This window comes from Cyprinus carpio, chromosome A23 (assembly GCF_018340385.1).
Source record: "Cyprinus carpio isolate SPL01 chromosome A23, ASM1834038v1, whole genome shotgun sequence".
Lineage (NCBI taxonomy): Eukaryota > Metazoa > Chordata > Actinopteri > Cypriniformes > Cyprinidae > Cyprinus > Cyprinus carpio.
This window is the reverse complement of record NC_056594.1, coordinates 21,868,124-21,880,472: the sequence shown is the minus strand read 5'-3', so window position 1 is coordinate 21,880,472 and position 12,349 is coordinate 21,868,124. Positions and strand designations below refer to the sequence as shown.

The window sequence follows — 12,349 nt, the reverse complement described above, 5'->3', positions numbered from 1 at the left end:
GCTCCCTTCAATTAATATATTTAGACAATAGACATGAAAGTACAACTCCCATTAGCTTGATTAGACTACATATTCCTCAGAGCCTTGTTTTCATTTGTGTCAAATATGCTCTTATAAGAGGAAATAAATATGTAGTTTGGACATCAAACAAAAGCTAAAGAATGTCTTTCTCAATTCCACTCTTTCCATTTACAGTCAGTTTATTCCAAAACGTTCTCACTACACAGACTCATCACCCAATATCATTGACACAACAGGTTTTGTGTAGCTGGTAGTGCGTTTTAATATCAGTTTCAGTTGCATCTTTACAAGCCTGCCCAAGGCAAAAGCCTAATCTTGAGATATCAGGTTATTTAATATGTAACACATCGTGCAACATGATTAAAATATTTTATTCAAAATATACAGTTGCATGTTTGGCTTGTGTAAATTGGTTCGCACCACTTTGTGACCAGAAAGAACTTAAGCTGTTAATAACGATAATTCACCCAAAAACATACATCTTTCAAGGTTTTATTCTCAAATAATGCCCTCTCCTCGTCTCAGAGGATCCATGTTGCTCTTTGTTAAATCGCACCAGTGGCCAAGAGGAGAGGAGCAGAGCTGTATGTTTGAAGTGGTGATGGTGGTTGATAATTCAGTAAACATAAGTCCACAGTGCCAGCGTTCGCTGGTCTGATGTCATAATGAGCGGCTAAATTTTTTTAATTCTGTGAAATGGGATCTTCAGTCATCCAGGAAGAAGTAGTTTCCACTCTTCTTTTGTTCCACATCCAAAGACGAAAGCAGAAAACATGTTTTTGATTAACAGGTGCAAAGCTAATGGACACATACTGACACTATATAAGCCACCTATTTAGACCGCATTTATGGAGGTTCAGAAGAATGAAGGAGTCCAAAAATGCTGTCTAGCCAAGAGGATCACTAGGTTTTGAGATTATTGCTATTGTCAACACTAAACTTAATTGAATAATGACACGATTGTCCTCTGCCGGGCAAGCTTTATAACTAAATATTCATACTGTTATTTTCTTGTTTATTACTGTGAAGCTGCTTCAAACAACCTCTCTCCATCTCTCTCTCTCTCTCTCTCTATATATATATATATATATATATTTATTTTTTTTGGGGGTGTGGGTGGTGGGGTGGTGGGTAAATGCAGGGTTATTATAGTTAAACTAAAACCAAAAAATATAAGAAAAAAATTTAAAAAAAAATAATAATGTATATATATAAGTACAACTATAATAAAATAAAAACAAACACACTACACGCCCCAGCACACATTAAGTAAAACTTAATGTATGTATGTATGTGTGTGTGTGTGTGTGTGTGTAATATATATATATATATATATATATATATATATATATATATATATATATATATATATATATATATATGGCATGTGATCAGCTAGAGACAAAAAAGAAGGAAAATCTGATCACGCCCCCAGCATTTATTATTAAAAATATATATTTTATCACATTAAAAGATATATCTTATATTGTAAAAATACATACTGTCCCATAAAAAATAAAAAAGCAGCATTTAATAATCATGACAACAATATAATAATATATTATAGTAAAGTATATAGAATTATTATTATTATTATTATTAAAGTATCTGCCAAAAATTTGGAAAAATTACAATTATTAATGATCTTCTACTCATCAAGGCTGAATTTATTTAATCAAAATAAAGTAAAAAAATAAATAAATAATTAAATAAATAAATATTACAAATACAAAATAAGTTCTGAATTTGAATACATTATGAAATGTAATGTTATTCCTGTGATGCAAAGCAGAATGTTCTTCATCATTACTCCAGTTTTCAGTGTCACATGATCTTTTAGAAATCATTACAATTTATTTGACTCAAGAAACATTTCTGATTATTATCAATGTTGAAAATTATGCTGCTTCATATTTTGTGTGGAAATGATGATGCACTTTATTATTCAGGATTTTATGATAAATATGAATTTTAATGAACAACATTTATTTGCATTTATCTAATATATTAATTAAAAAAAAAAATAAAAATTTCTCTCTCTTTTTAAAACCAAAAAAAAATTTTTAATGGTATCGTTTCCACAAAAATATTAAGCAGCAAAACTGTTTTTAACATTAATAATAATGAGAAATGTTTCTTGAGCAGCAAATCAGCATATTAGAATGATTTCTGAAGAATCATGTGACTCTGAAAATCTAAAAATGAATAAAAATGTAAAAAAAAACTAAATTACTCAACTAAAACTTTAAAATTAAAAATTAATATAAATTATTAAAAAAGTTAATTCAAAATACTCATAAAAACCATCATATTCTGTCAGTGGTAATAAAACAACACTGGTTTAAATGTTAAATCCTGAAGAAAACAATGCAGATTTAATTTGTACAGAGTTGTATCAATGTGCATGCTTACCTTAATGGAATGGAGTTTGTTAATTCTTGGTCTGAAGTTGTTTGGGTCTCTTCTGAACGTGATCTCCAGCTGCGATAAAAACTTATTCATGCCAGCCAGCAGAGTCTGTGGACTGATGAGAAACACATTTCAGCATTAACATGAGTTTCACAATCGCCAGCATGTTCATAGACTTATGATACAATCCTTGAAATACAGAAAATGTGTCTTTTCTATACATTTGCTCATTTAAGGGAACTACCAATCACACACACGTTATCAGCGCACATAAAGGACGTACGTATTGGCGGTAGTGTTTCTGGATGGAATTCCGTCGAAGACGATGACTCGGTCTGCCAGGTAAGTGGCCATGATGAAGTCGTGCTCCACCACGAATGCAGTCTTCTTTGCGTGAAGGATGAACTTCACAGCAATTAAAGAAATGAATCAGTGCAATAGTGAATCAAACACACAAAAACTGCCTTGAAAGTGTTGCAGATGTTACCGTTTGATGACCCTGGCAGCCATCAGACGCTGCTCAGAGTCCAGATACGCAGACGGCTCGTCGATCAGATACACATCCGCAGGTTTTCCTAAACACAGAGCCAAAGCCACACGCTGCAGCTCACCGCCGGACAGATTCTGGACCTGCAGAGACACAATCAGTGTGTTTGAATAAACATGCATTCATCTATTAAACTGTGTGGTGTACTTAAAGTGTTGTTGTTAACAAAAACTATTTAAAAAAATTAAGTTAAATAGAAAAATTACAAAATGAAAAAAAAACAAACAAAAAAAATATAAAAATAATGAAAATATAAAAAGAAAAGCTAATTCAAAATATTGATGAATACTATAATAACATTAAGTTTTGCAGTTTTAAAATTACTAAAAAAAAAAAGAAAAATCTAATGCTAAATAGAAATATTTATTTTAAAAAAATGACAAAAACAACAAAATTACTAAAACTTTAAATTAAAATAAAAACTGAAAATATAACAATAAAAGCTTATTCAAAATATTGATAAATACTATAATAGTACTAAGGGTGTTGAACTTCTAAAATTAGAAATATTGACAAAATTAAAGCTAAAGAGAAATATTAAAAACTTGTTAAATAACAAAAGCACAAGATTACTAAAACTTCACATTAAATTAAAAACTGAAAATATGAAAATTTTCAAAATGTCAAATACAGTTTTAAAGACGTAATGGTATTAAATAAATAAAGGTTAAATAATAAGAATTAAATTTCAAATAAAGCTGAAATAATTGAAAGTTTAAGTTGAAATTCTAAAATTATATATACATAAAATTTAACTAGAAGTGTTGCCTTGGCAACTAATTGTAAGTTTAAGTTTGAATAGTAAAATTACAAAAACTGAAAAAAAAAAAAAAAAAAAGATAAATAAAAGCCTAGTTTAAAAAAACAATTGAGGAACAATTCAATCAATGAGATTCAATTCTATTCCTTATTTTAATGTAAAGATTTAGACTGCTGAAGATGTTTATCGTACCAAGCAAGTGGAAAGTAAACATATTAAATATATTTAAATTTAGTCATTTAGCAGACGCTTTTATCCAAAGCGACTTACAAATGAGGACAATGGAAGAATTAATTACATGTACATAACTGTCTACTTGGAACACAACAATGCAATGTGGTGATAAAATATTTTAGAGCTGAACGTGATGCATTGAAAAAACAGAAAACAACACTAGAATAACGCTGGTGTACTCACGTCCTGGTCGATGATGCTTTCGATCTGCATGGGCTTCATAACGTCAGTGACGAACTGAGGGTGTGTGTACGCGTCTCTGATCTTATCGTGCAGCAGGGCTCGAACGCTGCCCTGAAAACACACCGAACATCATGACTCCTGCAGACTGATCAACAGATCAACGCTCACAAAACAAACCCAAACTCACTTTAAACTTGGGGCTGATCTTCTGTGGCTTGTAGCTCACGTTCAGGATAGGCACCTCACCTGAGAAACACAACACACACTCAGTTACCACAAAAAAAAAAAAAAAAGTGTTTTATGTGTGTTTGCCTGTATAAATTCATTGACATGTTCTATGTAGATTTGATATTGCTGTGGGATGAAATTTAAAAATCTTTGACTTGCCAAAAGAAAAAGAAATCATAAACGAACTAAGTGTTTATTATTAGTACTAATTACTCTTAGCATTAAAAATTAAAAAAAAGAATATACAACACTTTTTTTTTAATTCTAAAAGTCTTAGTAATTTTGTTATTTGCTTCCATCATCTTTAAAATTTTCTTAACCTCTAAAACTATTAATAATTTGATGTGCTTTTATCAAAAAATAAATTATATAAAAAATATAAACTAAAAAAAAAAAATATAGGTATTATATATATATATATATATTCATTCTATAACTAAAACCTTCAGTAATTTTGTTAATATTTCTAAATATATATATATATATATATATTCATTCTATAACTATATATATATATATATATATATATATATATATATATATATATATATTTCTATAACTAGCTTTGGATTAACTCGGACAAAAACCTCTTCAAGCGTACATACACAATATATTTCCTTTCTCAGAATAGAATATTACAATCCAATAAAATGGGATTAGATTTAGATTAATTTGTAATTTCCTGGATTATGTTATGATGTTAAATACTGGATTGGTGTGTGCTGATTTTCACCTCCTTCGTCTGGTTTGAGGCCTCCTGCAAGCATCCTGATGAACGTGGTTTTCCCAGTTCCTGAAAGAGGAAAACCCGTTTATTGGACAATAAATCAAACTACCATCAGGCTTACTTTCCCATGGACCACCTTCTCCCTCGTCTCACCGTTCTCTCCCAGCATGACCATGATCTCAGAGTCGGTGAACTCTCCTTCCGTGATGGTAAGCGAGAACTCGCCCATGCACTTCTTCATGTTGGGGTACTGATAGCGGCACATTTTCTTCACTTCCTCCTCATTGGCCGTCTCTGCCACTTTAAACACCAGAGACGTCTCCCTAAAGCGCAGGTTCTCTGTCGGCACGAAGCCATCCAAGAAAATATTGATTCCTGAAGGAAAAAACGAACAAGTTATAGTCAAACCGTAACATTTTTGAGCATCACATGCAGGTTTTGGAGAGGGTCGTACCTTCCCGGACGCTGAAGGGCATGGTCACCACACCGTAAGCGCTGGGAACGCCGTACAGACAGCAGATGAAGTCTGACAGGTAATCCAGTACACTCAAGTCGTGCTCCACCACAATGATGTACCTGCACAGAGGAATATGAGCTGTAAGGACTAGTCATGAGGAGTAACTAGTGACACTACGAGAGCTTCAGACCTGTCTGGAGAGATGAGGGAGCGGATGGTGATGGCAGCTCTCAGCCGCTGTTTCACATCGAGATAACTGGACGGCTCGTCGAACATGAAACTGGAGAAAGAGAAACAGCATTGCTATCAGGGCTGCTGGTAAACTCATCATTAATTGAATTAAAACTGAAATAAGGGCATAAATATTGGATTAAAAACTTACTATGAAAATGAGAAATGCAGCCTGACATAAGTTTAAAAGCTATAAAAAAAAAAATCAAAATATAAAAAAAAAAAGAAAAATAATAATAAAACAAAAATATAAAAAAAAAAAAGCTGAATACTACAGCATATGAAATATTATAATAGTACATAAATATTAGTAAAATACTGCTGAATACTACAGCAAACTGAAATAAAAAAAGCTAAATAAATATTAAAAACAAAATAAATAACAAAAATGACAAAAGCACATATAATTATTTAAAATTAAAGCAAAATTAAAATGGAATATATATATATATATAGCTCAAAATATTATAATAGCATACAAACAATACTAAAATAACATTGCAGGACTTTAGATCCTTACAGTGAAATAAATTAAGTTTAAGCCTCAATACTAAAATTACAAAAATTTTAAAAAGCTGAAAAAGCTATATATATATATATATATATATATATATAATATATATATATATATATATAATATATATATAATATATATTATATATATAAAATGATAAAAAGACAAAATTACTAAAACTAAAAATATGAAATTAGAACCTAAAAATATTACTATTGTAAAAATATGTAAATAATATAAAAATAATTAATGCTACAACACTTCATCATTACGAACTGAAATAAAAATTAAAGCTTGAAAAAAATCAAATGACAAAAGCATGCAACAAAATTACTAACATTAAACCGATAACTGAAGAAATAAAAATACAAGCTCAACAAATAAATAATAATAAAATAACTAACAAAATCAAATGTTTTAGCTGAAGTACTAAAACTGAAATGACAAAATTAAAGCTAAATGGAAACAAACAAAAAAAAAAAAAACTAATAAGTGACAAATCACATAAAATAAACTAAAATTACAATTAAAATTAAGAGAGCATATTCATTATATTAATATATAAAAAAAACTAAAATAACACAATGCTACAGGACTTCTTCATAAGGACAGGGACTCACATATCAGCTCTCTGAATGCAGACGACCGCGCAGGCGAATCTCTGCAGCTCTCCTCCTGACAGATCCTCAACGTTACGCTCACGCAAGTGCAACAGATCTGACCAATCAGAGCAGAGAACCATCAAAACCACCTACATTATTCCAGCACATTTCTAAACATATACACGATCCTGCATAAAAAGAAAAGCACGTGTTCGTACCCAGCTGTCCACACACCAGCTCTTCTGTCTTGGTGTCATCCTTCCTGCTGAGGATGGAGCCTACGGACCCCTGCAGGACAAACGGAGAATTACAACTCGATCTGATCTGACTTCAGATTTCCCTTAGCTGCCGTTCATACCAACCTTAACAGTTTTGGGGATCTGATCGACATACTGCGGCTTTACGATGGCCTTCAGATCGTCTTCCAGGATCTTGGTGAAGTAGTTCTGCAGCTCGGAGCCACGGAAATACGCCAGGATCTCCTGCCAGTCAGGAGGAGCCTGGAAAAACATGCACGGATTGAGTTAGACGTGCATATACGGATCAGATCTGGAGTGGGTGATCGTGTGGATGAGAGAAACTCACATCGAATCTCCCCAGGTTTGGTTTCTGTTTTCCCGCCAGGATTTTCAGAGCAGTGGATTTCCCGATACCGTTAGTACCCACAAGCCCCAGCACCTCACCTGGACGAGGGATGGGCAACCTGACGAACACAAACACTCAGATTAAATGCACAAAATACAGAAGCAGGACTAATGTACTGATGACTCGGTTCGTACCTGTGGAGCTTGAAGGAATTGGCACAGTATCTGTGTGTGGTTTCCTTCTCCAGGTTGCTCGGCAGGTTCACGATCGACAGAGCGCCAAATGGACATTTCTATGAGATTAAATACAGGATGAACTATGACTTTTGGGTTATGGAAATTAAGATAGAAAAATCTAACATCAAATGCTCCTCAAAAGATCCTGATGATCAGATTTGTCTCTAAAAAATGACTGATGGAGAATCAAGTAAAGCTGAGCTGCTTCAGGCCAGTAAGTGTTCATCTGAAGATATTACTGCAGTTATTCTGACACTTACTTGATCAAAATCACTCAAGATTTAATACGAGAAGCTCCAGCTACAGTTACACTAAAAGAACTAACCTGATAAACAAGTCTAAACTATCAATTAGACGACAGAAAGCATGGAGTAGATTGTGCGCAACGGGTTTTTCTGCAAAGGTTTGAACATGCTGATCATTTAGAGGCCTTAGAAATTCATGCATAAAATATAACTGGCTTTTCAAGTGCCACTGACTGAAGACAGAAAGAAATACAATGTTTATCATTGCATCTTGCAGTCAAATCTATATTAAACTACAGTAGTGTATTGTACTTACACAAATGTGTTTGAAATATGTTTGCATTAGCTTTCCGGTGAATACATGCATGAATGCATATTAACATGCACTGAGCAGCGAAGGGTCGTTCAGTTACCTTGATACAGATTCCACATCCGATGCAGAGAGACTCTGAGATCCAGACGATTTTACTCTGAGGTGTGACCTCGATACACAGCTTTCCTGAGAAAACACACGAAGACACATGAGAGGCGCGCTGGAACTGAAATCTGGGGTCTTCAGCATGCGATTCTTACCCATGCGCACTACCGGACAGCTCTTCTTGCACTCTTGACGGCATTTCTTGGGCTTACACTTGTCATGGTTCACGATAGCGATTCTGGTGTTCCTGTCGGCCATTTGGCTGGTCTGATGTCGCACACCGGCGACGCTGATCTAAAGGAACCGAGGAGGTCTACACCTCACTAGAGAGAGAGAGAGAGAGAGAGAAAGATCAATGCCAACAAAACACAAACTAATAATTAGGGTTGCATGATATATATAAAAATATCAAAAATACAAAAATCAAAATACACACAACAAAACCTCTCAAAAAAACATAAAAAAAGAGTTTTAATAGTTTTAATACACAAAACATATTAATAATTATTAAAAAAATTGTTTCAGGTCATGCCATCCATGATTTGGTACCAAAAAAATTTGAAAAATGGATGTCGGTTTTACTTTTTAAGTATATTTAAATAGAATTAAAACTAATTTAATGCATCATCATATCACATTCACAAGTTACTGCATATTTCTTCAATATCACGCAGCCCTACTAATAATGAGAAATAAATATTCATGACAAAATAACACGTCCACAAGCTAATAATCAGGCTTGGATAATATAATGAAAGAATCTAAATATAACAAACTACAATGATTTAGTGGAAAAAAGAGAGAAACGTGCTAGTAATTCTCAGCTTTTTAAATAATTTTACACACTTAAATCATTACGGTATCACATTCTGCATTATTTAACAAGTCATTGCATGAAGCATTTATCTTCATTATAATACAGTGCTACTAATAATGCAATACAGAGCAATCAAATCTCACAAAATGTGTCCTTTTTGCTTAAGCCAGTAAGAAACCTCCTGGCAATCACTCAGAGCAACCTTGCAACCACCCACACCGTGGATTAAAATCAGTTTATCACAAGTTAACAGTAGGGGTGGGACAAAATATCGGACAAAATATAAAATAATAGATGCCCCAGCCACATTTAAGTCCAGTGTCTGGACCCACCTTGGCTTTAATACCAAAAATTTTAAAATAAAAATCAATAAATTGTGACTTATATAAAAGCAATCAACTATAAGAAATTAAAATAGAAAAGCTTACAAAACAGAAATAATTCGCGTGCTGTTCTGACATGCGCTTTTTCTAAGAGCATGCACCTGAAGCGCATGCACATCGGAAAGCTTATCAAACAGTGCTTGATTACTGGACCAAGTCTTCTTTCACGTCTGATTGCACGAATACGGTCAAAAACACGCAGGGTTTACATATAAACACACTCGGTTATGTCTAAAGTGAAAGCAAACAGATGCGTGTCTGTGTATCAGATGCATGCAGGTCTTAAAGTGACAGCTGTTTAATAGTACTTAACATGTTGCCGCTTGTCAATCAAGACACAGTTCACCCAAAAATTTCAATTCTGTCATTATTTATTCACTTACGTGTCGTCCCAAACCTGTATTTCTTTCTTTCTTTCGTGCGCTGAATGCAAAAGAAGATATTTCGGGTAGCCAAAATTTGCAGGACACCATTAACTTCGATAGGAGGAAAACAATGAATGGGGACCAGTAACCCACGTTCTTTAAAATAACATACAGTACAGGTCAAAAGTTTGGAAACATTACTATTTTTAATGTTTTTGAAAGAAGTTTCTTCTGCTCATCAAGCCTGCATTTATTTGATCAAAAATACAGAAAAAAATGTGTTATATTGTGATATATTATTACAATTTAAAATAATTGTTTTTTAAATTTATTATACTTTAAAATTATTATTTATTTCTGTGATGCAAAGCTGAATTTTTAGGATCATTATCACATGATCCTTTAGAAATCATTCTAAATATGATGATTCATTATCAAAGTGGAAACAGTTCTGCTGCTTAATATTTTTTCAGAACATGTGATACTTTTTTAGGATACTTTGATGAATAAAAAGTAAAAAAAAAAAAAAAAAAAGCTATGTTTTTAAAATAGAAATATTTTGTAATAACAATATACACTACTGGTCAGTAATTTGGGGTCAGTAATTTTTTTCTTCTTTCTTTCTTTTTTTAAATAAAATCAATACTTTTATTCAGCAAGGATGTGTTAAATTGATAAAAAGTGATAGTAAAGAAAATATATTATTAGAATATATATTATTAGAAATTTGTTTTTATTTTGAATAAATGCAGTTCTTTTTAACCTTTTATTCATCAAATATATTATACAGCAGAACTGTTTCCAACACTCATAATAAATCAGAATATATAGAATGATTTCTAAATGATCATGTGATAGACTGGATGTTACATGTGACACTGAAGGGCTGGAGTAAATGATGCTGAAAATTCAGCTTTGCATCACAGGAATAAATTATTTTTTTAAAGTATATTCAAATAGAAAACTATTATTTTAAGTTGTAATAATATTTCACAATATTACTGTTTTTTTTCTGTATTTTTGATCAAATAAATGCAGGCTTGATGAGCAGAAGAGACTTCTTTCAAAAACATTAAAAATAGTAATGTTTCCAAACTTTTGACCTGTACTGTGTGTTCAAGAAAAGGTTTAAAACTACTTGAGAGAGAGAGATTAAATTATGACAATTTTCAGCAGTTTGGACATGAATGAAGAGCGGGAACCTGCACTTAACCTTCTCACAGGAATTTTGTATTCATAGTTAGATATCGTGACGTATCAATATAGGAGTGTCTTGCAATATATCGATTATGTCAGAATTGCTGTATGGTGATATTATCAGCATCGTATCATATCTTGAGGAGCCCTGTGAGTCTCTTTCAAACGATCAGATATAATGGAAAACCTATTGTTATCTGGAGAGATAAGTCTGGAGAGCAAAACCACCTCAAAACCTGGTCTGGTCAGATGTTTTCCTGAGTCAGAGTCAGTCTGACAGCTCACATCTAGATGAATGAGGTTGCTGAGCTGCCATATTTGTGCGTCACGTGACAGCTGTTTAAACACGCAGACACCACAGTCATCGCACTGAACGCCTGTATTAGTCATTTAACTACTAATTACTCATTTATCAGATGCTTTCGAGTGGCGTGGCTCATTGTGAATTCATCCCAGTCCTGCTGGAGTAACCTGAGGTTTACAATCCCGATCAATAACCGTTAAATGAGACTCGAACCCGCAACCTTTCAACGACCAGACCTTACTACTAATCAATAAACCAACCGAATCGGGCCACTCCCTAACAGACAGCGCTTGCTTGTTTTTAGATTATCGACGAAAATGACATTCAGAGCTCTGTTTAAATCGTTATAAATCGCAAGAGTGACTCGTATCGAACACGTGGAGCCATGTGCGCGCGACGCAGGAATTCACCTCAGAGAGTCTCGCGCTTTATTTCACCCCAAAACCGAAATTTTATTTCACTCGATCTTTCTAAATCATCTGCTCAGTTATAATAAACTTCGTTTAGGATGACGTTCGTCTGATATTAGCGGGAAACGACGGTATTTTTGTGGAAAACCGAAAAGGCCTCGCGCGCTGGGCGACGCACGTCTGTCAAAATGCCTATCGGCGTCTGTTTAATTATTATGAGATATCAATAAAACACTGCTCACCTCCCGCTGATGCGAACAGCGCTGTATAACGCGTTAATAAGCGTAGAAAGTCTTCTTTCCGTGCGAACAGACGAACAGCGCGTGTAGCTCCGGCGCGTACCGGTAGCAAAGATGGCGCCAGAGCGAGTGACAACAGCTTTCTAACGCTAACCAACATATTACATTCTCTCATATCTCTAAGAAAATAACACCAATCTAACTTTTAACTATTAAAACCTAATCACTAATACAAGA

At 33.4% G+C, this 12,349-nt stretch overlaps 1 protein-coding gene across 1 annotated transcript; it reads right to left on the bottom strand.

Annotated features, from left to right (window-relative positions):
* Positions 1-258: 258 nt before the first annotated feature.
* Positions 259-12,246, bottom strand: LOC109084303 (ATP-binding cassette sub-family E member 1-like). Its single transcript, XM_042713600.1, has 18 exons — positions 12,116-12,246; positions 8,553-8,720; positions 8,393-8,478; positions 7,693-7,790; positions 7,499-7,616; positions 7,276-7,413; positions 7,132-7,201; positions 6,932-7,028; positions 5,757-5,846; positions 5,564-5,685; positions 5,263-5,484; positions 5,116-5,175; positions 4,342-4,400; positions 4,155-4,265; positions 2,918-3,060; positions 2,714-2,835; positions 2,434-2,545; positions 259-774 (listed from the first exon to the last, which is right to left on the bottom strand). The coding sequence occupies exons 2-17, from the start codon at positions 8,653-8,655 to the stop codon at positions 2,520-2,522; spliced, it is 1,665 nt and encodes a 554-aa protein (XP_042569534.1). The 5' UTR covers positions 8,656-8,720; positions 12,116-12,246; the 3' UTR covers positions 259-774; positions 2,434-2,519.
* Positions 12,247-12,349: the final 103 nt, after the last annotated feature.